A 22,900-nucleotide genomic window follows, 5' to 3' on the forward strand; every position below is an offset into this window, starting at 1 on the left:
TGGATGGATTGGCTGCTTTTTAATATCCAGCATCTTCCTTCCCATCATTGGCATGGACCAGCACTGGAAGAGCAGCTGCAAAGCTGTCTTTGGGCTGACGCATCTCTCTGTGTGTCAAGAGAAACAGACAGAGAGAAAATAAACAGGTTGCTTGAAACAGCAAAAGCAGGAGCTATCAGGGACACTGGGCAGGCTGGGTCGCTCTGAGCTGGTGTTGTCCAGGGGAATCCAAGGTGCGACTGGCGTCCGTGTGAGCAAGAATTTCCTGCCTGGTGTTGACGTGGGGCATGTCCAGGAGAGGAAACATTTGGTCATCCCTGCCCCATCAACTGGGGACGGACCTGTTCTGATGGCTCATTCCTCTGGGGTAGCATCTCTGTAAAACATTCCCTTTTCTAGCATTTAAAATGTGGGTGTGAATTTTGTGCTGGTAAGAAGGGTGTCAGAATGACAGTCCTGAAGTCCTCTGTGTATTCACAGAACACCTAGAGCACAGGGCTGGGCCTCAGGATTCCTAGGTTTTATCCCCAACCACTTCAGTAATTCCTTTCCCTTGGAAAAATCACTTCATCAGCTCTCTTGAACCTCAGCTTCCCCAGCTGTAACACGGGGACAATGTTACACCTCCTCATTTAGAAGCAGCTGTCACAGGTTCCTCGTGGCACAACATATGGGGTTAGCATGGGCAATAAGTCAGTTACCCCATGACATGAATGACCTATGTCAGCAGATTTTGACAAGCATTTGTAGCTCCTGAAATTGGTGGTACCCAAAGAGAGATGTACAGACTGTGGATGAGCTCTTGGCACCTAACCACGTTGCCTTCTCTTCTCCTCCTTCTTCAGGGAAGTCCTATGAAATCACCTATGTGCGGCTGAAGTTTCACACAAGCCGGCCAGAGAGCTTTGCTATTTACAAACGCAGCCATGTGGACGGGCCCTGGATCCCGTACCAGTACTACAGCGCCTCCTGTGGGAAGACCTACAGGAAGCAAGAGCGGCAGTACCTGCGGCCTGGTGAGGATGAGCAAGTGGCCTTCTGCACTGAGGAGTTCAGCGACATCTCCCCGCTGAGTGGAGGGAATGTGGCCTTCTCCACCCTGGAGGGCCGGCCCAGCGCCTACAGCTTTGACAAGAGCCATGTGCTACAGGTACTGGGCTCAGGGTTGGAGGCAGCCATGTGTGTCCAGCAGACCAGGTGGCTCAGGGGAGCTGGCATTGGGAACCGTGTTTGGAGATCTGCGATATTGTTAGTGTTCAGGTACCATATGGGTGGGCACATTAGAAAGATCTGTTCAGATAAAGGGAGATTCCGCTCTTAACTCCATTCTGCTCCGATGTGAGTGTATGTGTGTGTGAATGTACAGATGTGCAATATGTTTCTGAGCTGGATTTATAGGGGTCTGATGGACCGTGTTCAGCTGGCCCAAACTCTGATCCACCAAGCCCTTGGTGAATAACCTCCAGCACCCTAGTGGAATGGATCGTGCTAGGCTGGCCTTAATCCAGTTCTTCCAGACTCTTGCTGGCTAACCCCATTCCCAACACCATTGGGAGGTCTGCACTGGAACTGGAAGGTGTAATTTCCAGCGCGAGTAGGCATACCCGCTCTAGCTATGCCTGACCTAGTGTACTAAAAATAGCAGCACGGCTGCGGTGGACGTGCGGCAGGATGGGCCAACTGCCCTGAGTACGATGCTGTCCGAGAGCCTAGGCACATACTCCAATGGCTAGCCCTTCAGTCGCCATGGCTACACTTCTGTTTTTAGTGCACTAGCTCAACCAGAGCTAGAGTGGGTATGTCTACTCAACTGGAAATTACCAATTCCAATGTAGACATATCCTGGGACTCAGAACATTTAGTCTTCGTTCAACTTCATAGTCTAAGGTTCTCCCTCATTTTGCTACCAATATTGGGAACTAGGGTTGTGTCCAGGTACCAGGCCTAAGGTTGGACCACACTGTGCTCTCAAAGGGACTTGAAGGTGGTGGAAAGTACATATTCAGGGGGCTTAGTGGAGAGGATACATCCTATACACTAGCAGCAGAACGTCCCCTTCAGCTCCCGTCAGTTCTTCCATGCAATATTAACATTCCAGTCTCTGGCTTTATATCATCTGACTTTGTGGCAGCTCCTTCAGTGAATCTCCTCCTGACCGGAACCCTCGGAGAGAGGACTTTCACAAATGTCAGATCTTCCGCTCCAGCTCTGTGCAGAGAACGGAGGTCTCTGATGAAGGGGTGGGGATGGGGGAGAAGTAGAGAAGCAAAAAAGTTCTCTCTTCAGAGTGACCCCGCTGGTGCCTGCTGCTTGCGTGCCCTGGGAAGACACAGAGCAATGTCCTTATCATACTCATTCTCCCAGAAGCAAGGAGGAAAGTTGTTTTCCGTAAATCACTCAAAAGCTAGCCATTACCAGCTGTGACCCAAAATGGACCTGGACCAAAATCCCAGGTCCAAACACACTTGCATTTTGAAGACTTTGGATCCTAAATTTTATCTCATCCATCCATCATTCATTAAGTCACCTATCACTGTGGGATCTGAGCATCTTCCATCTCAATGGGTCCAATCAAGCCCAGACCCAAACTTCCCAAAACATTGGCTATTTTGAAACTGGGATCCAGTGTCAGGTCTTGGGGCCCCTCTCCGCTGCCAGCCAAATGGGGAGAACGTTTCAGGGCCTCCCTCGGCATGGGAGGACATGGTGCAGATGGAGAGAAGACAAGTTCATGCCACACCTGGACTGCACGATTTCTGGCATGTGCATGTGCGTGTCTAAGCAGCATGAGGGTTCGATGAATTAAGGAGAGGACGTAGTGCTATACACATGGTGGTTCCTCAAGGTGGTGTGGTGGTTCTGCTGCCTCCTCTGCTCCCTCTTGTAAAGGGGCTGCTGACCCTCCCCCGCACCCCCCCCCCCAGGGTGATGTGTTCGCTTGGGCCACTCACCAGCTGCTCTCTTGTGGCCTGAACTCCTCAGGAGTGGGTGACCGGCACTGACCTGCTCATCTCCTTGAACCGGCTCAACACATTCGGGGACGACATCTTCAAGGATCCCAAGGTGCTGCAGTCCTACTATTACGCCATCTCCGACTTCTCGGTTGGCGGCAGGTAAGGCGTGGGTGGGGCATGGGGAGAAGAAGTGGAAGGAAGGATGTTCTTGTGGTAAAGGGATAGGACGGAGAGTCAGGACTCCTGGGTTCTGCCCCCAGCTCTGAGACTGTGTGATTGGGACAAGCCATTTAATCCAAGTCCTTGTTCCTCAGTTTTCCCATTTGTAAAATGGAGATGATGGTACAAAGGGAGGATGTGAGGCTTAAAGCCTTTTGAGAGCCACAGATGAGAGGCACTTACACTCCAGTTCCCCCCTGTTTAAGCAGCGCAGTCCCTATTTTGCACATGGGGGTTATAGTGGCTCACAATCTAAAAAGGAGACAACAGTGTAATACTGTTTCAAAAAAAGCGAACATCGTTCTGGGCTGAATTAGCAGGAATGTAGCAAGCATGATGCAAGAAGTCATTTTTCTGCTCTACTCTGCCCTGATAAGGCCTCAGCTGGAGTTCTGTGTCCAGTTCTGGGCAAGGCGCCTCAGGAAAGATGTGGACAAATTGGAGACAGTCCAGAGGAGAGCAACAAAAATGATTAAAAGGTCTACAAAACCTGACCTATGAGGAAAGATTGGGGAAAAAAATTAGGTTTGTTTAGTTTGGAGAAGAGAAGACTGAGGGGACACAAGTCTTCAAGTACATAAAGGGGATAATAAATTGTTCTCCTTATCTGCTGAGGACTGGACAAGAAGAAATGGGCTTAAATTGCAGCAAGGGAGATTTAGGTTAGAAACAGGAAAAACTTCCTAACTGTCAGGGTAATTAAGCACTGGAACAAATTGCCTCAGAAGGTTGTGAAATCTCCACCGCTGGAGGCTTTTAAGAACAAGTTAGACAAACGCCTGTCAGGGATGATCTAAATAATACTTAATCCTGCCTCTGCAAGGGACTGAACTAGATGACCTATCGAGGTCCTTTCCAGGCATATGTTTCTAGGATTATACTTGCTATCTTCCCTCTCAGTCCCTCCAGAAAGCTCTCCCAGGCCCATGCATCTCAGTGGACTTAGAAAGTGTGTCACTCTTTCTCTGCCCAAAGTTCCCAGCTTCAGCTCCCAGGTGCTGGGGCTTTATGGATGTTCTCGTTATCAGATGGAAAAGGAACCTTCAGGAGGCAGCAGGCAGGGAGTCAAGGGAGATGGATCTCCAGCAAACAGGACCTGGCAGGGGAACAGGCTGTGGAAACCTGCTCATGTGTGGAACAGGCTTTGTCCTGCTTGCATATGGTGCACAGTTTGTATTCAATACGTAGAGCATTTACACGGCCCAAGCAGTTGGACATAGAGCTGCGGTGCGGGTTGCCGGTCAAAACTATTGTGGGAGAAATGAACCCTCGGCTCCCATGCTACGCCTTCGCAGAGGGAGCTCCAAACAAAGCCCTGTTCGGGGATTAGCAAACCAGCCATAACACACAACTCACCCAAACACAACAGCAGCGCTAGCAGAGCCTTCCGGCTCCCGCCTGCCCTGGAGCAGGACCAGCTTTCTTCCTGCCGGCGCACAGGGCTTGTGGTTGTGGGAGACTGCCCTTTCGGTGCGCAGTGCCCTCGGCTCCTGGGGTCCAGACTGTCTGTGAGCTTTGGGGCATGGGTGAGGCTTAGCAGGCTGGAGCCAGGGAGGGAGGCTGGTCTGTGAGAGGAGGGGTCTCCAGCTGTTAGCAGGCAGGATGCTCGGGAGAGCCCCCACTTTTCTCTCCTTTTCCTTCAGTTGCCCCCTGCTGGTTCCCAGTTGCTCCCTCAGACCAGCCGAGACAGGTCTCCCTAGTGGGTCAGGCCATGGGTGGGGAGGAACTGGTGCAGGGCTCTGTGCAGGGAAGAGCAGCCAGTGGCCAAGATCAGATGGGTGGGGTGCAAAGGCCTGTGGGTGACTGCAGAGTGTGGAGGCTGAGCTCCTGTGGGACTGAGGGAGAAGGCCCAGGACACCAATATCCTCCTCTTCAGTGTCCAAAGGGTTAAACCCTGGTCTGTTCAAACCCAGTGCACTCTAAGCAGGGTGGGCCGTATGGCAAGGGGCAGCTTGCTTGGCTTGTATGACAGCTGGCCCTGGGCGCTCAGGCCTGGAGTCGCTGGGCTTGACAGGAAGGAGAGGACAAAGTTGGAACTGCTGCAGGGTTTAGCTGAGTCCTTCCTCTTTTTTGATCCGCCATTGCCGGCCCAGGTTTCTCCTGCTAAAGCCTGGTGGAGTTCTCTGCTTCTGGAGGACAAACTGGGCCAGGCCTGCAGTACCTGCGAGTGAGCGTACTGCAGATGAGCACTCCCATGGAGAAGGGCACCTCCCGCCCTCCATGCTCTTCCCCCTCGGGTGCCCGGAACGAGGCTGTACTGTCAGTATCTCCCTGCTCCCATCGGATCCCCAGGGTCAACATCTCAATGGCCAAGTGAGAGCTGCTCCCCACGCTCCAGAGTAGAGACGCTGGGAGAGGAGCACACAGCAACTTCATCTGACACTCCAGTCCCAAACAGCTGGAACTCATTAGCATCTGATCAGGCCACCCTCAGTCTCAATGACCTCGCAGCTGGTGCTGCTGGGGAGCGCCTGCGGGAGAGGGATGGGTGGCCTTGAAATGGGCCCAGCCTGTGCTGCTTTCCCTCCTCCTCCTGTTTGGGTGACGTCTGTTCTGTCCATACCCCGATGCTCTCCTGGGGGCCCTGAAACCAGCCCAGCAGCCCACCCCTCAGGCACATCCCTGTGCACTCACCAGCTGCTGGCTAGACACTACAGTGCACTTGACCTGCCAGCTCAGCCTGTCTTCTGCTAGCTGGGCTAGAACCAGTGCCCTTGTGTGCTGTAGGCAGCTGCCCCGGCTGAGCCATGGGGGGCTGAGCTAAGCTTGGTTCAGCTGGATGTCCTTATGTGCCACCTAACCCAGTCCACTTACCATGGTCCAAGTTTTTAAGTGAGGTAAAACTTGGGGTATGCAAGACAATCAGACTCCTGAAAGGGGTACAGCAGTCTGGAACCGCTGCCCTAGAGTAGCTTCACCTCCTTGAAATAACACCCTGGCACCACCACAAACTGGACCGAATCCAGGGGTGAGCCCGTCATTGGAGTCAGTGGATTCCCTGCAGTCCATGGAAGCTGGGCATGCCTACGGAGGGAATGGCTCTGCTGAGCACAATGTTCATTCTAATTAACGCTCCCAAGGCTCAGCCGAACCCTGACAGTGACAGCCCCTTGGCTCCCTTGCAGGTGTAAGTGCAACGGCCATGCCAGCGAGTGTGCCCCCAATGAAATGGGCCAGCTGGTTTGCCTCTGCCAGCACAACACCACCGGGGTGGACTGCGAGCAATGCCAGGCTTTCTACCAGGACCGGCCATGGGCGCGAGGAACTGCTCAGTCCGCCAACGAGTGTCTCCGTGAGTACCAGGTCTTAGGGCCCTGCAGGCGCTCTCAGGAAGCTGACTGGCCCCACTCCTCACTCAGCAGGCTGACTCTGCCATTCAGAAAATCATTTTTTCTCGGGGTCCCGGGAGCCTTGTTCCTGTAGGTTGCCAGTTCGAATCCAGCCCTGGTGGGCAGTGGCCAAAAGCTGCTAACGTCAGATGCTGGGGGAAGTCAGCTTAGGGTCCTGGTTCTGACCCAGGGCAGTGCCCTCTCCTGCACCCTGGCACAGCAAGAGAACAGCTCCTTCCTCTTGCAGGACAGCTCCAGCCACTGTGGAAAGAGATGCCCATGCTGCACCCAGGGGGTCACCCATCTGTTACATCAGCCCTTCTCTGAGGGCAGGCATATATTTTGGGTTTTCCATCCAATTAAGACTATAAGCGTCATGGGGCACGGGTCTGATCTCCTGTATGTAGCAGTGCTCTTAGCCCCCGGGGGTGCTAATAAAATAAATATAAATAATATAAATATAGCAAATAACAAGGTCGACTCAGAGGCAAGAGCGCTACCTACAGTCAGAGACAGACACACGGACGATTGTCAGTGCATTTAGCATCTGGACGCTGACGGAGAAACTGTGGGAACTCTGAGGACTAGCACAGATGCGCGTGGCCTTGCACGGGGAATTCCCTGACTGCACCCCAGAAGCAGGAAAGGGGGCTGCATTTCCATTATAGGCTCTTGGCACAGGGGTTACCTTTGTGCTGTGCTTAACCCCTAGCACAAAGGGGTCCTGACCCATGACGGGGGCTCCTGGTTCTCCCAGATTACAAACAATACAGAATAATAATAATAGCCATCCAGTGAGGTAACACATCATCCGTTCACTCCAGGGGACCTGGGCTGGAACCCAGCGGAGGTCCCAAGTGCCATGGGTTTGTCTCAGCTCAGTCCCTCCCCACCCCCCAGTGGCAAGTCAGACCCAAGCCCCTCCATCTCCATGTCTGTTTTGGCCCCTGTGACATTCTCACTCTTACCTGCCCCCCACTCCCTCCGGCACAGCATGCAACTGCAGCGGCCGATCGGTGGAGTGCTTCTACGACCGGGAGCTGTACCGGAGCACGGGACATGGTGGCCATTGCCTGAACTGCCAGGATAACACCGACGGGCCGCACTGCGAGCGCTGCCGGCAGAACTACTACCGGTGGGGTGGGCAGACGGCCTGCCAGCCATGCAACTGCAACCCGGCGGGTATGTGGTGCACGGCAACACCGCTGGGGGGAGTAAACGGGGTGGCCCTGGAGCAGGTGATGCCATGTCCCGCCAGCTTGTCCAGCCTCCACCTGGCAAAGCCGTGACCCCGGCACTGCGCTTGGCCTGTGTCTCACGGCAGGGCTATACTAGATAGTTACAGCAATGTTGGTTAGGGCTGTGACTTTTTTTTTTTTTCTTCCCACTGACACAGTTATGCTGGCGAAAGCCCTAGTGTAGATACAACAGACCTCATTTCACTCCGGGAACCGGTATAAGCTGCACCTACAAAAGCCTTTTTTGGCCATATAAGTGCGTCTGCACTGGGAAGCTATGCTGGTATAGCTATCCCAGCCGAACTTTTCGAGTGTAGACTAGGCCCCCTCACCCGCTCCAGGGAGCGAGAGGCCTAAATCCTCTTAACTGTGGCAGAAATGGGGGCCCAGTTAACTGCGGGGAAGGGACAAAGGTGCATCCTCAGTGATTGGTTCGAGACCTCTTAAAAAAACCATAAACCTTAAATGTTCAACCATGTCCCATCCCGAGGAGTGTCTCTCCCACCCTGCCCCACGCCACGCCCTGCTCTCTCCGTCAGGTCCCACACGCACTCTACTTTTCTGTGACTTGTCCTCTTTGCCACCTATTGCAGCATGCTCTTCCCTCAGCCCATGACTCCTGGAGGCACCTCCCTTCCCGATCCACCTCCCGCAGGTTCCATAGCGCTGTGCTCGAGGCAGAGTCCTTGCTCCCCTTTGTGGCGGGGGCCGGGGGGGGGGGGAGCAGTCTCCCTCTCTTGCCAGCCCCTCTCTCACGGCTTCCTCTTGGTTTGGTTCCTCGCAGGCTCCCTGCGGCTCCAGTGTGACAGCTCGGGGGCCTGCGACTGCAAGGCCAGCGTGACTGGCTGGAAGTGTGAGCGCTGCCGGGCCGGGTTCCACTCCCTGAGCGAAGGGGGCTGCAGGTGAGAGAACTGGCTCCCCTGCACTTCAGGGGAGCTTGGCCCCTCTCCGCTTCCCACCCCTGAGCGCAGCCTTGGCCCTGACCTGATAGGGCCAAGGGCTGACAGGCGGGTGAGTGGGGAGTTGGTCCCACGTTGTTGGCTTTTGCCTCTGCAGACCCTGTGCCTGCGACCCTGCCGGCAGCGTGGGGACCTGCGACCCCAACTCGGGGCGCTGCTCCTGCAAGGAGAAGGTGGAAGGCTACCTGTGCAACAGGTGAGCGAAGCACCGTCTCGGGCCGTGCTGGGGACTGGAAAAAGGCTGGGGGCTGGAAAAAGCCTCCCCTCCCCCCTTTCAGGTGCCAGGGCGCCCAGTGTGAGCTCAGCCACTGCCGGGTCAGTCTCTCCCTCCAGGGTGGGCATGAGCGAGGCAGCACCCCTCCGTCCCCACGGGAGCAATGAGATGGGGGTGGAGACCGGAGGAACGGCAAGCTCGCTGCTCCCTGCTGTGCCATCTGCTGGGAGAAGATAGGACTGCAGCAGCCACCGGTTCCCCACAGCCAGCACTCTGCCCCCACTCCCCGTGGTGCCTCCTGCTGGGAGGAGCTGGGAGTGCAGTGGTTCATCCCCCGGAGCCCGCACTCCTTTCCCATTCTTGGCAATCCTCCTGCCTCTGCTCTGCTCGCGCCGGGGGCCCAGGCTGGCTGAGAGAGGCTGGGAACGCAGTATTTGAGGTATCCCCTGCAGCGTTTTCTCTCCAGCGACTCCTGCTGGGAGAGGTTGGGATTTGAAGTCCCTTTCTTCGGCCTCCTTTCCTCCCTACTGCCTATGCACACACCCGCTGCTCCTCAACTGCATGCTTTGGGGGGCAGACAGGGGGGGAGTAGCTATAGTTCCCCCACTGCAAGCGTGCATGCCTGCCCCATCCCCCGTTCAGCACCACTGCTGTGTTTTGTCACCCTGCATCCAGGTGCCAACCTGGCTCATTCAACCTGCAGCCCCCCAACCCCGCAGGCTGCACCAGCTGCTTCTGCTATGGCCACTCGACTGCGTGCACTGCAGCCGCCCAGTACGAGGTGCACCACGTCCGCTCTGACTTCAGCCAAGGTACCAGCCCCAACACCAGGGCCTGCTCATTGGGAAAGGGGAGGCAGGGCTGGAGGAGGGAGACCCGGGGATGGAGGCTAAGCTTTGCACTGAGGTTTTTTAAAAGTTTGGGTCTGGCTTAGATTGGGGGAGGGGGCGGTCCTCTGGCCTCCCGTCACTCTGCAAATAAATCACTGATACCAGCCGAGTTTAAATTTGCCACCATAAACTCCCCCTGCAATTTCAACTGGACCCAGTATTCCCCTTCACTTCCTGCCCAGAACTGCTGCGTGGCATTATGGGAGGCCATTACATAACTACCACCTTCCTCCCCAGAGTAGCTCATGTAAGTGGTGGATGCCGTGGCCCCTAGATACCGGTATATGGGCTGTAAAGTACCGGCTAAATGGCAGATGTTGCTACTGAAAGCTGTGACCATCCTGCAGTGGCCAGGGGCTGGGGTAGCTTTGAAAGGTTTGAATGGCCTTTCCCCGCAAAAACCGTGGAGCAGAGTCTGGTGAAAAAGCTCTGTTGGCTTGGGGAGGGGATAGATGAACATGTGGGAGGAGGTTTCCCCTGGCTCCCTCTGGATTCTCTCTGCCTCTCAAACGTGGCTCCTAGTAAGGGGTGAACAGCTGGTGCAAGGGTTCTGCTCACACTTTGGAACTTCTATGTCGTCTTCCTCCTCCTAGGGTGACTAGAAGTCCCAATTTTATAGGGACAGTCCTGATATTTGGGGCTGTTTCTTATATAGGCACCTATTGCCCCCCCCATCCCGATTTTTCAAACTTGCTATCTGGTCACCCTACCTCCTCCTCCCAACCTTGGCCTAACATTGTGCATAGCGTGGGTTATTCCCACCGGGGAAAGGCCCCTGCATGACCCTAGCTTTGATGGAGGGAACGTACTGCTCAGGCCATGAAAACAGGACTTCATCTCCACTGGGCCTGCAGCCAGGATATGTCTTATAAGGCTTCAGAGTAGTAGCCGTGTTAGTCTGTATCTGCAAAAAGAACAGGAGTACTAGAAACTAACAAATCCCATCTCTGTGCTGCATATGTGAGGACATTCTGCCCTCTGCTGAGCATCACAAGAAACATACATAATACAACCACTGAGCATCACCCTGGGGGTGGGCTTCCTGCCCCAGTGGAGGAAAAATTCCCATGTATTCCCCATGTGGGTAGCTCAGCTATCGTGCCCATGAATGTAACCTGACCTGTGCACGGCTGCCATAGAGCTGGTGGTGTGGAATGACATCCGATGAAAGCTTATCCTGATGGTATTAAAAATATGTTACCAATTGCCACATCCCTGTCATGTGTTCCATAAGTTTGAAATAGAGCCAGGCTTTAGACCATGTGTTTTTCTGTGGTAGGAAATCGAGCCACGTTTGGGTTGCTCGTTTCAGGACAGATTTTCAAGGGCTCAGCTCCCAGTTAGCTAGTCATGCGCCAGCCCTTTCATAGTTCACGTTGAGCAGAGCTTTTCTGTTCAGAAGTGGATGATTCTTTTAGTGCTCTAAAATCGGTGTGCTGTCTCAGATTGTCTTGAAACTTGCTGTGCCTCCTGGGGCTGTTGGCTTGTATTAATGGGCCAGTTTGGGGGTCATTTGGGCAAGACATTCCTGAGATGCAGCCCCCCTAAAAATCTAAATAAGGGCTAGATTTCCAAATGTGTTCTTGTTGTGATGCATCTGCTCAGATCAAATCGATGACTATTCTGCAGGGGGTACCGACTGCATGCTCCATGTTATATTTCCCATCATGCCCCACTGCATGCTCTGATTGTGTGCATTTGTTGCCAAGGGCCTGAGGGCTGGAAAGCTGAAGCTCCAGGTGTCAAGGAAGTACGGCTGCATTGGGCCAGTGGTGAGATCTACCTAGAGCAGGACGGAGAGGAACCAGCCGAGTTCATAGCACCAGGTACTCGATGTGGGAATGCCCAGCTGAACTGCTACATTGTAACTGTGGTTACTGTGTGGCTGCAATAAAACCTGCACTGTGTGTTTAAGAATCCACAGTTAAAACAACGTACCAGCTGCCGTGTTCCACCCCAGAGGTGGCTGTATTTCAGTGGTAGATGAAGTCATTCCTTTGTTTGTAAGGGAGGCAGTGGGTGCTAGTGGATAGGATGCTGGACTCAGAAGACATTAGTTCAGTTCCCAGCCCTGTCACTGGTTTGCTGGGTGACCTTGGGCAACTCAATTCCCCTGCTCTGTGCCTCAGTTTCCCCATCTGTAACATGGGGATAATGATATTGGCCTCCATTATAAAGCACATTGATATCTACTGAGGAAAGGTGCTACCTAAGAGCTAGGCATTAATATCACTGTTATTTGTGAAGAGCTTTGGGTCCCCTTGCCATGACAGGTGCTATATAAATACATGATGCCATTAGTATTGTTACAAGGCTAAGAGGGAATTGAACCCTTAGCGTCCAAGCCATTAAAGCCATTCTCACACTCCCATTCCCCCTTGTTAGGAAGCATGTTGACGTTGACCGAGTGCTAATCTCAGTGCAGATTAGAACAGCAGTGGAAACCCAGAACTATGTGTGAAATGAGCCAAGATCCATTGTACGCGCCAGGCCTGTGTCTGGGCCAGTTGGTTCTGCCATTGAAATCCATGGGAGCAGGATTGGGCCCAGAGGCTGGGAGTGTCTCATGGACTCTCCTCTCTTCCTTTCACCTCCCAGAGAAGTTCCTGCGTGACCAGCGCCTCAGCTATGGGCAGCTCCTCTCCCTGCTCCTCCGAGCGGAGGGGAACGGGAGCCGATCCTCTCAATTTCCCGTCCGGCTGGTCTTAGAGGGAGATGGCATTGTGGTGTCTGTGAGCTATGCTGCCCCAGCAGGCCGTGGAAGCCAGCCCCACCATGGAGAGCACAACGTCACCTTCAGGTACAGGCTGGCTGACCTCACTTCCTGGCAGACAGGCTTCTCCCTCACTAAAATCACCACCTCAGCTGGCCCCTCTGTTGGCTGAATCCAGCAGGGAGGCCAACAATTGAGTGGACCATGGAGACTGAATTCCCCTCTCATCTTCGTGGCCTCTCTGGGCAGGTTTGAGACCCACTGGCAGGGCACCGTGGGGAGAGTTTGTACCAATGCTCCGTGTGCTGGACCTGTTCTGTCAGGCCAGCACCTTTCAGCCGTGCTACTTCCCATGGCCTGGTTCTGGTCTCAGTGCAAATCAGGACTGATTCTGCTGCGGTCAGTGTGCACTTACCCCGTGTTAAACCAGCGTAAGCCATAACAGAATCAGGCCCACTAAGTCACCCAGAGTACCTTGCTCCATGGCCTGGGAATGCACAAACAGAGCAGGGTTTCCTCCTGCAAACTTGCCAGGCCCCTTTGTCTGTGCCCCCTCTAGTGACTTCCCAACATTCACCTGCCTCGTTGCTGCCCTTCCCGTGCCTGCTGCCCCCTCCCTCAGGTCAGGATGGCACCCATTGTCTTTGTGTGGGCAGCTCTTGTAAGGAGCAAGGCCGCACCCTTCCCTTCTGGGCTGGTTTCCCACAGGCTCCACGAGGCGGAGGAGATGCAGCCCTCGCTGTCGTCCTTCAACTTCCAGCGTCTGCTCTCCAATCTGACTGCCCTCAGGATCAAGGCTGGCAGCAGTGACACACCTTGTAAGTGATCCCCTGATGGCACCACAGGCTGGGGGCTTCCTCCTGCGAAGAACACAGGAGAGCTCTGGGGCTGGGCACTGCACTGGGTAGCCCTGCAGTGCAACAGGGAGGTCAAAGGCTCGAGGGGAGGGAAGAAGATTTAGCTTGTAAGCTCTCCGGGGCAGAGGCTGCATGTGTACAGCACCTGGCACAATGGGGCCCTGATCCTGATTGGGGCCTGTGGGTGCTGCTGCCATATAAATGATTAATAATCATGGTCACCAGGTGGAGGCTGCACTGGGTTCCTCTTTGACTCTTTTGAATGCTGCTGACCGGGTGTTCTTTGGCCAAGGTCTTGAGGTTCAGAGACCCGCCCCACTCTACCTGTGGCCCTGAGTCTGAGGATGGAGTCTCCCTCTGAGTTGCAGGAGGCAGGTGGCATCGTGGGAATCTGTTCTCTGATCAGCGTGGGCTGTGATTTGACACTAAGCAGGGTTGGGTTAGGGGGTTACTCGGATGGGAGACCTTCCCGAGACACCTCGTGGTCTCAGGGATTCAGTAAGCAGCGTCCCTCTCTCTGAACTGGGGTGGTCTGATGCTAGGGGCATTGTGCGGCTGGAGTTACTGTTTCTGTGTATGAGACATAAAGCAGAGTCCTGCAGCTTATAGTTCCCACAGCTCGTGGTCAGCCTGGATGATCGAATGGGCCCTTCTGACCATCCCATGGCACTCTTTGTAGCAGTTAGCGTCATGGCCGCATTCAAACTGTAATAGTTACATTCTGCCTCCCAAAATTCCCTCTGCAGGTTCAGACTCAACATGGCATTTTCACTTCCCATCCTAAACTCTTGGGCAAGATTGCCCGAGCTGTTAAGCGACAGCTGTGCTCCACCTCTCAGGTGGCTGCATTTCAGTGGTGGGCGCCCTGATCTCTCTCAATTTTACATACTGTGAGGGTGTTAGAAGGCTTAGTTAGTAAGGGCAAGATTTTCCAAATTGCCTTGTGATTTGCAATCCGTCACTTGTTTGGCTGCCACGCTTAAGATGTCTTAAAGAGACTTGGTTTTCAGAGGAGAGGTGCTCAGCACTTTCTGAAACACATCTTGCCTAAGATGTCTCAAATCAGGCATCCAGAATCACTAGTCATGTGTGAAAATCATGCCCTGAGAGTATTTTGTAAAATGCTTTGAGATCCTTACATGGAAGGCGCTGGAGTTGGGCACAGTGCTCTGATCCCTTTTGACGGCCCATCCTGGAAGGGATGCTAGAGAGACTGGATTGATGGATCCATTGTCTCTGCGCGGGTTATATTCGCCCATCGTAACTTCTGGTTTTCCCTTCCACAGGTAGAGTCTCCCTGAGTGAGGTCCAGCTCACCTCTGCTCGCCCAGGTCATTCCCTGCCTGCTCAGTGGGTGGAGGAGTGCATCTGCCCACAGGGGTACACCGGGCAGTTCTGCGAATCTTGCGCTCCAGGCTACAAGAGAGAGATTCCATTGAGCGGGCCCTTCACCAGCTGCATCCCCTGTACTTGTAACCAGCATGGCAGCTGTGACCCTGACACAGGTTTGGATGCCCTGCTTTCTGTTAGTGATTTGCTTTTACCATCACACGATCTCTCTCCTTCCTCTTCTAGAGACCTTCATGGCATCAGTTCATTTCACAGCCTCCATTTATCCATATAATTACTGTGCAGTTAGGCTGTAAATAGATAATAAATCTGCATCCTTCCCAAAGAAGGTTGGGAATTACACTTGAAGTTACAGTACCCAGCATCTCAGGTTATTGCCATGTAAATTTCAGGGGGGTGGTTTCATAATACAGTCATTTCAGAGACAAAAATAACTGCCTCACGGTAATAATAATCATGCATGCATCTACCACCACAGATGTGCATGGCATTTTATGAATGTAAGTAGGAAGGAAAAGCAGAGGTGTCAGTGGAAACGTTACAGGGGCCTGGATGGGGAGTTTGAATGTAATGCATGAAGAGGCAGGAGGCCAATGGAATGACTGAAGGAGGAAGAGTGAGGTGGGCAGATCTTGAGGAGATGAAGATGACCTTGGCAGGGTGTTGGGGGCAGACTGGAGTGGCAGAAGTAAGAGGTAAGGAAGCCAGGCAGGAGAAGGCTACCGCACTTGCGTTGCAAGTGGATGAGCACATGGACAAAGGATTTATCAGTGAGCATAAGATGGATATGAAGGGGAAGAAGCAACAGGCTTTAGTGAAGGAGGCAGGGTAAGTGAAGGGAAGAAGCTATCTGGAGGTGGAACATAGACTGCATGTACCATGATCAGCAGTTGCAATGTAACTACACTATTACAGGGTTTTATACACAAAATGCTCTACCAGTAACCAGTGAAATTTTCACACCCATTGTTAGGTCCAGTGTTCCCTCTAATTTTTTCCATCCATGTGCAGAATGAATTTTGTTATGTGCACCATTTCGAGGTAATGTGTGGATGTGCACCACCAGTAGAAACCAAAAACCTAGATATAATCTATATTTTTAAAAAGTTACTATAGGGATAATTACTCCAGCCAGGACAGGTTAGGCATTTTAGAACTCACTATTCAAATAATTCAATTTAAGCGTAAGAGAGAAATAAAAATTATGAAATGCATAGACCCGTCAAAAAACTAAAATAACACACTTTGAAAGAAGTATCCAAAAGTAACAACAACCACCATACAAATATGTGTTGGGAAGTGAGTGTGAAGGACAGAGTGTGCGTGTGACAGAGACAGAAACGCATATTGCCCCTTTAAGTAAGTTGACCTCCACTTTAAGTATGCTGCCCTTTTAAGTAGATCAGCAAGTTCAGACACAGCAGGAGTTGCCAGCAAGCTCCCTCCCTCCTGAGCCCTGTCGTGTGCCCCCTGTCGTACGCTCTGTGGAGATGGAGTACAGGGCCGGGGTGAGGGGGACACCCTGACATCAGCACCCTTTTCCCCTCTCCTTGCTTTGCACAGCAAGCAGGAGGCTTCCGGGAGCAGCTCCAAGGCAGAGGGCAGGAGCAGCACGCGGCACTGGGCGGAGGGACACCTGAACTGTGCGGCACTTGATAGCCCGCTGGGCAGTTGCCCACCCACGCAGCTTACAGGGAGCTTAGGTTAGGTCTTGTAGTCTCTGCAGGCTACGGCTACTAGAGGGAGACATGTTCGTATGTAACCCACATTAGGAGAGTGTGTGGGGATGGGGTTGTCTCCCTCCAGTGGCTGGTCTATATAAAAGATTGCTGTAGCAGCACAGGAGGAGACCTAGTCCTTTAGCTCAAGTGGGAGAGACTCTTACCTTCAGCTCTGTGGGTCCAAGGGTTCAAATCACACAGTCCACCCAAGTAGGGTGGGTTATGTGTGGTCTGTCCTAGGCAGCCATGTTTCCTCACTAGAGGAGCATGAGATCACAGGTCTGATACTACATCTCCCGAGGTTCTGGGCTAGGGGGGAAAGCAAACAGATACACATGGAGTAGTGCTACATAGATGTAACCAAAACCAGATCTGCAAAGGCTGCCAACTTCAAATGAATGGCAAACGGCAGAGACTCCCTGCTATGAGCTCCTCCTCCAGGGAAAACCTCTGGGTTTCTCTGTCAGTGGGGAAAATCTGCTGGCTCATGGCATCACATGAGCACTCCGGTATCCAGACCAAAAGTTCAGCTGGGGTGACTGCATCTGCTGTCTGCAGATTCCTCATGCTGTTCCCATTGGACACGGCTTTGTTCTTCACTGCCTGCCCTCGACTGTCGCCAATGTGCTCCGTTGATTCAGCTGCCACGTTTAACCCCAGCCTGTGCCGCAGTAGCGGGGTCACAGTGTGTGCTCTGCACAGCACGCAGCTGTGAAAGGAGCTGCAGGGACACTCCCGTGCTGTCCTGATTCACACTGAGTAGTATTTTGCTCATCAAGTTGTCTCATTGACTGCAGAGCGGCTGCTTTACTCAGGGAGTAAGGCAGAATCGGGCCCATCTGATTGTATGAAATAATATAACATAACTCCATGGCCACCTGTGACCTTGCAGCTGTCAGTGTGTAACATTGTGAACATTATGGTGACAGCAAGGACAGCATCCAGGTCCAAAAAGCACAGACCATAAGCTAAAGTGGTACTAGCAGTATAGGGCCTGTGACACACAGCTGAGCCATCCTGAGCATGTATAATTAGACAGGCACGGTACATGATGTGCTCCCCTGGTCAGGTATAGCTCAGACATGGGCACCTGGCATATCTGCTACCCAATAACATACTGTCCATGTCACACAGAGCTCAGTCTGTCCATGAGTCCTCCTCTCGACATTCCCCGGCTAATGCCGTGGCAGGCCCTAATGGAGCTCAGTTCAACATAGTCCCGTCAAAGGGACTTGGAAATGATGATTTACTTGTTACTCAACTGAAGAAACCCAGGGCCCAGTGTCACTACTAACAGGACACCCCTCACCCCCACCCCACCGCCCGTGTCTTGCTGGTGTTCTGGCCCTGGCATTGTAACATCTGTGTTGCATGAATGAGGAATTGTTTATGGCTGGGACAGAGAGTACTTTAAAGAGCAGTTTTTAACATGCTCCTCTGCCGTGCCAGACAGAAATATTACAATGTTCTGCAGCTTCTCTCCCTCTTTTGTTGTGGAGTGCGGTGTCTGGATGTCTCCAGTTTAATATGATTCCTGGGTGAAATTCCACCTTTGATCTTTTGGCCTTCATTTTGACAATCAAGCCGCCCATCCATCATACAGGCATCCCTTCATTAATTTGCCACCCTTCTCTCTCCCTCCCCGTTTCTCTTTCAATTCCTTCTCTCCCCGTCGTGTCCGACGCATTTCACAGCTTCACCCGTTGCGCTCCAAACTGCCCCATGTGTGCTCTTCCCAGGGACCTCTGAGTCCCTCAGGCCCCTCAGCGCACCCTCTTCCCCCTCATTGTCGTGTGTCCCCCATGTGTTAAGCTGACTCCATGCCCTTGGGAAATTTTCCCAGAAACCTTTCCCACAGGCTAGCTTGCCTAGGATGATCTGATCTTTCCAATTGCATGACGAAATCATCATGGGACTCTCTGTGCTCGCTCTCTCTCCAGTGAATTGGACTGATTGATGGAGGCAGAAGGGCTCCAGCCAAAGTGGGAGGGATTCAGAGTTTCCCCATGTCCCCTGCTTGCTTCCTCAACCTGTGACTCCCTGGCTTGGGTCACACGAGGAAGTTACACTCATCTGCGGGGTTCCGGACCGGTTCCTTGTGTGTTGCATGATGCAAACGGTGCATGGGTTTGGACACATCTTGCACCATCTTGGAGAAACACGTCAATGATTTCAGACTCGGACAGATTTTTAATATTGAGAATTCACTGGGCGTCCAGCCTGACGGTCGAGTGACCCATGGAGAGCTGGGCTGCCATGTCTCTTTCAAATTCTGCTTGTATTACTCAGGCCTTATTCCATGGAAGCCAATCAGTGTTTCTTGCCTGAGCAAGGACTGCAGGATTTGGCCCATAAATTGTAGAAAGGAAAACACACAAGCACACCCCTATTGTTGTGGGGAGCTGATTCAATCAAATCCAAACCTGGATGTGATTGAAATTTTGCAGCGGGCCCCATCTCTCCAAAGGGCCCAGTGAAAACCCTGCGTCCAGACTCTGGGGAGGTTGAAATTTGGCTCAGACGCATTCTAACTAGCAATTCCACCAACCTGGAACTGAGGCCTGACTCTTCTCTCCTCCGGGTGTAACTCTGTTTGACTTCACTGGGGTTCCTCCTGATTCATCTCTGCTGCAGCTCCATTGACGTCTTGGGGTTTGCTCCAGGGATGGATTTGTTCCTCTGTGTCTGGATGGTGACACCAGGAATAAATCCAATGTAGAACCTGGAGCATGAGTTGAAAGGGATCCCTGAATGTAAAGGTTTGCAGCGGTAGCTTAGCTATTGCCCCTAGGGATGACTGGAGGGACAGTTGGGTGAGCAGGAATGGGTCGTGGGTTGGGCAACTGGGGAGCCAGAGTCATTGGAAGGGTACAGGGGGCAAGGCAAGGAACACTGGAGCGCTACAAAAGTTTGGCTAGGTAGTGAGCATGCAGTGGTGGGATGGGCAGATGGGGTGGGCTGGCCGAGGGGCTGGTATATTGATCCAGCGCAGGGGTGACTAATAGAGCTTGGCCTGGGGGGGCTCACCTTTTAGGACGTGAGAGAAATTTTCTGCTGAGGTCAGAGCCGAGGGTGGCTCAGCAAGCGGAAGGCAGAGGCACCCACCCATGGCTGACATGGGAAGCAGGTGCTGTGGCAAGCCCTGGGCTTGAGCAGAGGCAATGCCATGCTCACTGTCAAACTGGTGTGCGGCCTGGATGGCCAGAGACTGGGCACTAAGGTGGGATATTGGTGAGGAAGGGATGAACGGAGGCATGTCTATGCTGCAATTAGACACCTGCGGCTAGCCCGGGTCAGCTGATTCAACCTTGCAGGGTTCGGGCTAAGGGGCCATTCAATTGTGGGGTAGACATTTGGGCTTGGGCTGGAGCCTGAGCTCTGGGGCCCTCCCACCTCTCAGGGTCCTAGAATTTGGGCACCAGCCCAAGCCCCAATATCTACACTGCAATAAAACAGCCCCTTAGCCCAAATCAGCCAGCACAGGCCAGCTGCGGGTTTTGAATTGCAGTGTAGACACGTCCTGAGGGACCTCGCCCATCCCAACTAAACCAGCTTGTTGAGAGGATAGGGCGGGATGCACAGTCTATCCACTGCAGGGATGGGCTGGGGAAAATACTTCAGGGGTTTTCTAGGACCAGAGGATCCAACTCAGCCCATGCCGTGGGTGATGTCTGACTCCACCCCAGTGCTACCCCCTGCTGTCCTCAGTGGGGTCACACTGGGGTAGCTTCGAGCAGACCTTATCCCAGGAGCATGAGGGGGTGATCCCTGGCCCAGGCAGGGGCCTGGGTTTTTTGCATCCTGACTTCAGGCTCTCCAGCCTGGGGTGAGTGGTCTTTCTGCTCTGTCCCCTGCAGGGCACTGCCAGTGCCTCCATCACACCGAGGGCCCATCCTGCGAGCGCTGCGCCCTTGGCTTTCACGGCAACCCCTTCGTGGGGCACTTCGACGACTGCCAGCCATGCCCGTGCCCCGGCCAGTCACCTTGCATGGCGATCCCGGAGAGCGGGGAGCTGGTGTGCACCCATTGCCCCCGGGGGCAGAGAGGTAAGGGGTCGAGATGGGGTGGGGGAAGCGGTTCTGGTTGGGGAGGGGAGGGGTGGGTTCGCTGGCAAACTCCCCACACACGGTGTCGTCCCGTCCCTCCACTCCCATTGCTCACCCTCTCCAGGAAGACGCTGTGAGCTCTGTGACGATGGGTTTTTTGGAGATCCCTTGGGGAGGAACGGCCCGGCCCACCCTTGCAGCCCCTGCCAGTGCAACGGTAACGTGGACTCCAATGCTGTGGGCAACTGTGACCCCGACTCCGGCCAATGCCTGAGGTGCCTGTACAACACGTCAGGAGAGCACTGTGAAAAGTGCAGGGAGGGCTTCTACGGGAGTGCGCTGGCTCGGAGCCCCGCCAGAAAGTGTGCCCGTGAGTACGGATCCCCTCGCTCACCCCTGGCCCTCCAGGGCTTCCCCCTCCCTGGACGCGGCCTTCTGCTTATCAGATTCCACTTCACGGGGGCATGGGGCCCCGTTCGCCCCCAGCGTAAACGGGCACCGCTGCCGTGGAGGGGAAAAGAATCTGCACCCCATCAACTACAGGGCTGGATTTGGCCAGTGGTAGTACCAGGGTAAACCAGTAAAGCGTGGAGTGTGGGCTGGCGGGGGAGTGTGGGGGGTGGGCAGTGCTGTTGAGGGGTTAGAGCGGGGGGCTGAGTTAATGGAATTGCATCCCTGTGTGACCAGACCTGCCTTGGGCTCTATGATTATAAAGCTTTGCCCCGCTGGCCGCCCCGGCTTCCCGAAGAGATGGGCAAGGGGTAGTGTGTGAAGCCTTCCACCCCCTTTAGAGTTCCTTGGTTTTCTAGGTGGGGAAACTGAGGTACAGGCGGGTGAAGGGACTGTCCAAAAGTCATGCAGCAAGTCAGGGGCAGAGCTGGGGATAGAACCCAGGTATCCTAATTCCCAGTCCCCGGCTCAAGTCTGCCTGCTCCAGGTTAATAGCCAGTGTTTTCTCCCCCTAGCCTGTGAGTGTAACCCTGTCGGTTCGGCCCAGAGGCTGGAGGCCTGCGATCCCCTTACTGGTCAGTGCACCTGCCTCCCTCACGTGACTGGGCGAGACTGCAGCCGCTGCCAGCCGGGACATTATGACCTGCAACCAGGGACTGGATGCAAGAGGTAGGTGGAGATGGAGCCCTTGTCAGCGCACTGGGGAAGATGGTCTCTGAGTATCACTGCCCTGGACCACAGGGGATCCCCCCACAGGAGAGGGACCCAGCGGCTGGTGACGGGTTAACAAGGCTCCCTGCACTCTGTATTTACTGTGTGGCGCAGCTGCAGGAGCCAGACCCTTGCCCAGGTCCCAGCACCAGGTCCCCCGTAATTCTAGAGCCGCAGCATGAGGTCCGGTGCCCACTGAAGGCAACGGCAAAGCCTCCCCACGGGTCAACGGACCCAGCCTTCAGCCTCACGTCACCTAGTCGCTGCATGGGAAGCTCTGATCTTGAACCAAAGCTCCCCCCACCCTCCGGCCCTGCACGTGTCACCTGGGACTCGCTCTGTCCTAGTGGTGGCTGGGGATGCCCCCAGCACCCAGGTGTTAACACAGTGCTGGGCACACACTGCAGCTGACCTTGTGCCTGTTCCCATCCGGCTGGGCCCTTGGTGCCCGGTGGTAGCTGGGCCGAAGGTTTGTCTGCACTCAACACCTTCCTTTGCCTTTGTCCCAGCTGTGAGTGTCACCTGGTGGGATCCCAGGACAGCCAGTGCAACCCGCTCACAGGGCAGTGCCCCTGCCAGCCCGGTGTAGAAGGACAGTCGTGTGATCGATGCCAGCCTGGCTTCTTTGGGTTCTCGGTCAAGGGCTGCCGAGGTAACAGCAAGGAGGAGCAGCTTCTCAAGAGAGGTCATGTCACTCCGTTTCTCTCCCATATCACTGATGGCTTATGGTATTGGTGCAGGACCCAGGACTGGCACAGGGGGCGGGCTGCTGTGGTGAAAACTGCACCATGCCTGGGTCTTGCCATGTCCACTGATCATTCCCTCTCCTCACAGCATTCCCGGCCCAGTAACTGAATAGTTCAGTCCCCTTCTTTCTAACACAAAGGGGGCAGCAGGGTCTCCCGGTCGGGGCAGGAGCCTGGAAGACTCGGCTCCTGGGTTCTCTTCCCAGACTTGTCCTGGACTTGCAGTGTGACTCTCGGCAAGTCCTGCACCTCTTGGTGCGCCCGTGACCCTTGCTGCGCAATGGAGGTCAGCGTCTGGCCTGCTTCTCCAGGCCGTCCAGGGCTCGTGTCTGGAGCTCTTGGAGAGGCTGGGAGAAGAGGCTCTAGAGAAGGGCAGTCAGCCGTGCGTTCTCCTCTGTGGGCCAGGCTCTGATTTTGATTGCGCTAGTGCAAATCTGGAGTGATTGCTCTGGATTCAATGAAGCTACTCCTTCCCGTTGGCATTATTCTGGAGATCAGGGTCT

At 54.0% G+C, this 22,900-nt stretch overlaps 1 protein-coding gene across 5 annotated transcripts in view; it reads left to right on the forward strand.

The window, feature by feature from the left end:
• LAMC3 (laminin subunit gamma 3) overlaps positions 1-22,900 on the forward strand; it is a 45,185-nt gene that overhangs the window by 8,971 nt on the left and 13,314 nt on the right. For 4 of the 5 annotated variants that reach the window (XM_073314279.2, XM_073314281.2, XM_073314282.2 and 1 more), the window contains exons 2-16: positions 846-1,150; positions 2,983-3,113; positions 6,299-6,465; positions 7,496-7,684; positions 8,525-8,642; positions 8,797-8,895; positions 9,589-9,725; positions 11,513-11,629; positions 12,402-12,603; positions 13,225-13,334; positions 14,660-14,878; positions 20,302-20,490; positions 20,615-20,860; positions 21,456-21,609; positions 22,161-22,303. In XM_073314279.2, coding sequence (XP_073170380.1) covers positions 846-1,150; positions 2,983-3,113; positions 6,299-6,465; positions 7,496-7,684; positions 8,525-8,642; positions 8,797-8,895; positions 9,589-9,725; positions 11,513-11,629; positions 12,402-12,603; positions 13,225-13,334; positions 14,660-14,878; positions 20,302-20,490; positions 20,615-20,860; positions 21,456-21,609; positions 22,161-22,303 — 2,526 coding nt within the window. The remainder of the gene's footprint in view (positions 1-845; positions 1,151-2,982; positions 3,114-6,298; positions 6,466-7,495; positions 7,685-8,524; positions 8,643-8,796; positions 8,896-9,588; positions 9,726-11,512; positions 11,630-12,401; positions 12,604-13,224; positions 13,335-14,659; positions 14,879-20,301; positions 20,491-20,614; positions 20,861-21,455; positions 21,610-22,160; positions 22,304-22,900) is intronic. The other variant, XM_073314280.2, reaches the window with a different exon arrangement.

This window comes from Lepidochelys kempii, chromosome 16 (assembly GCF_965140285.1).
Source record: "Lepidochelys kempii isolate rLepKem1 chromosome 16, rLepKem1.hap1, whole genome shotgun sequence".
In the NCBI taxonomy this organism is placed as follows: domain Eukaryota; kingdom Metazoa; phylum Chordata; order Testudines; family Cheloniidae; genus Lepidochelys; species Lepidochelys kempii.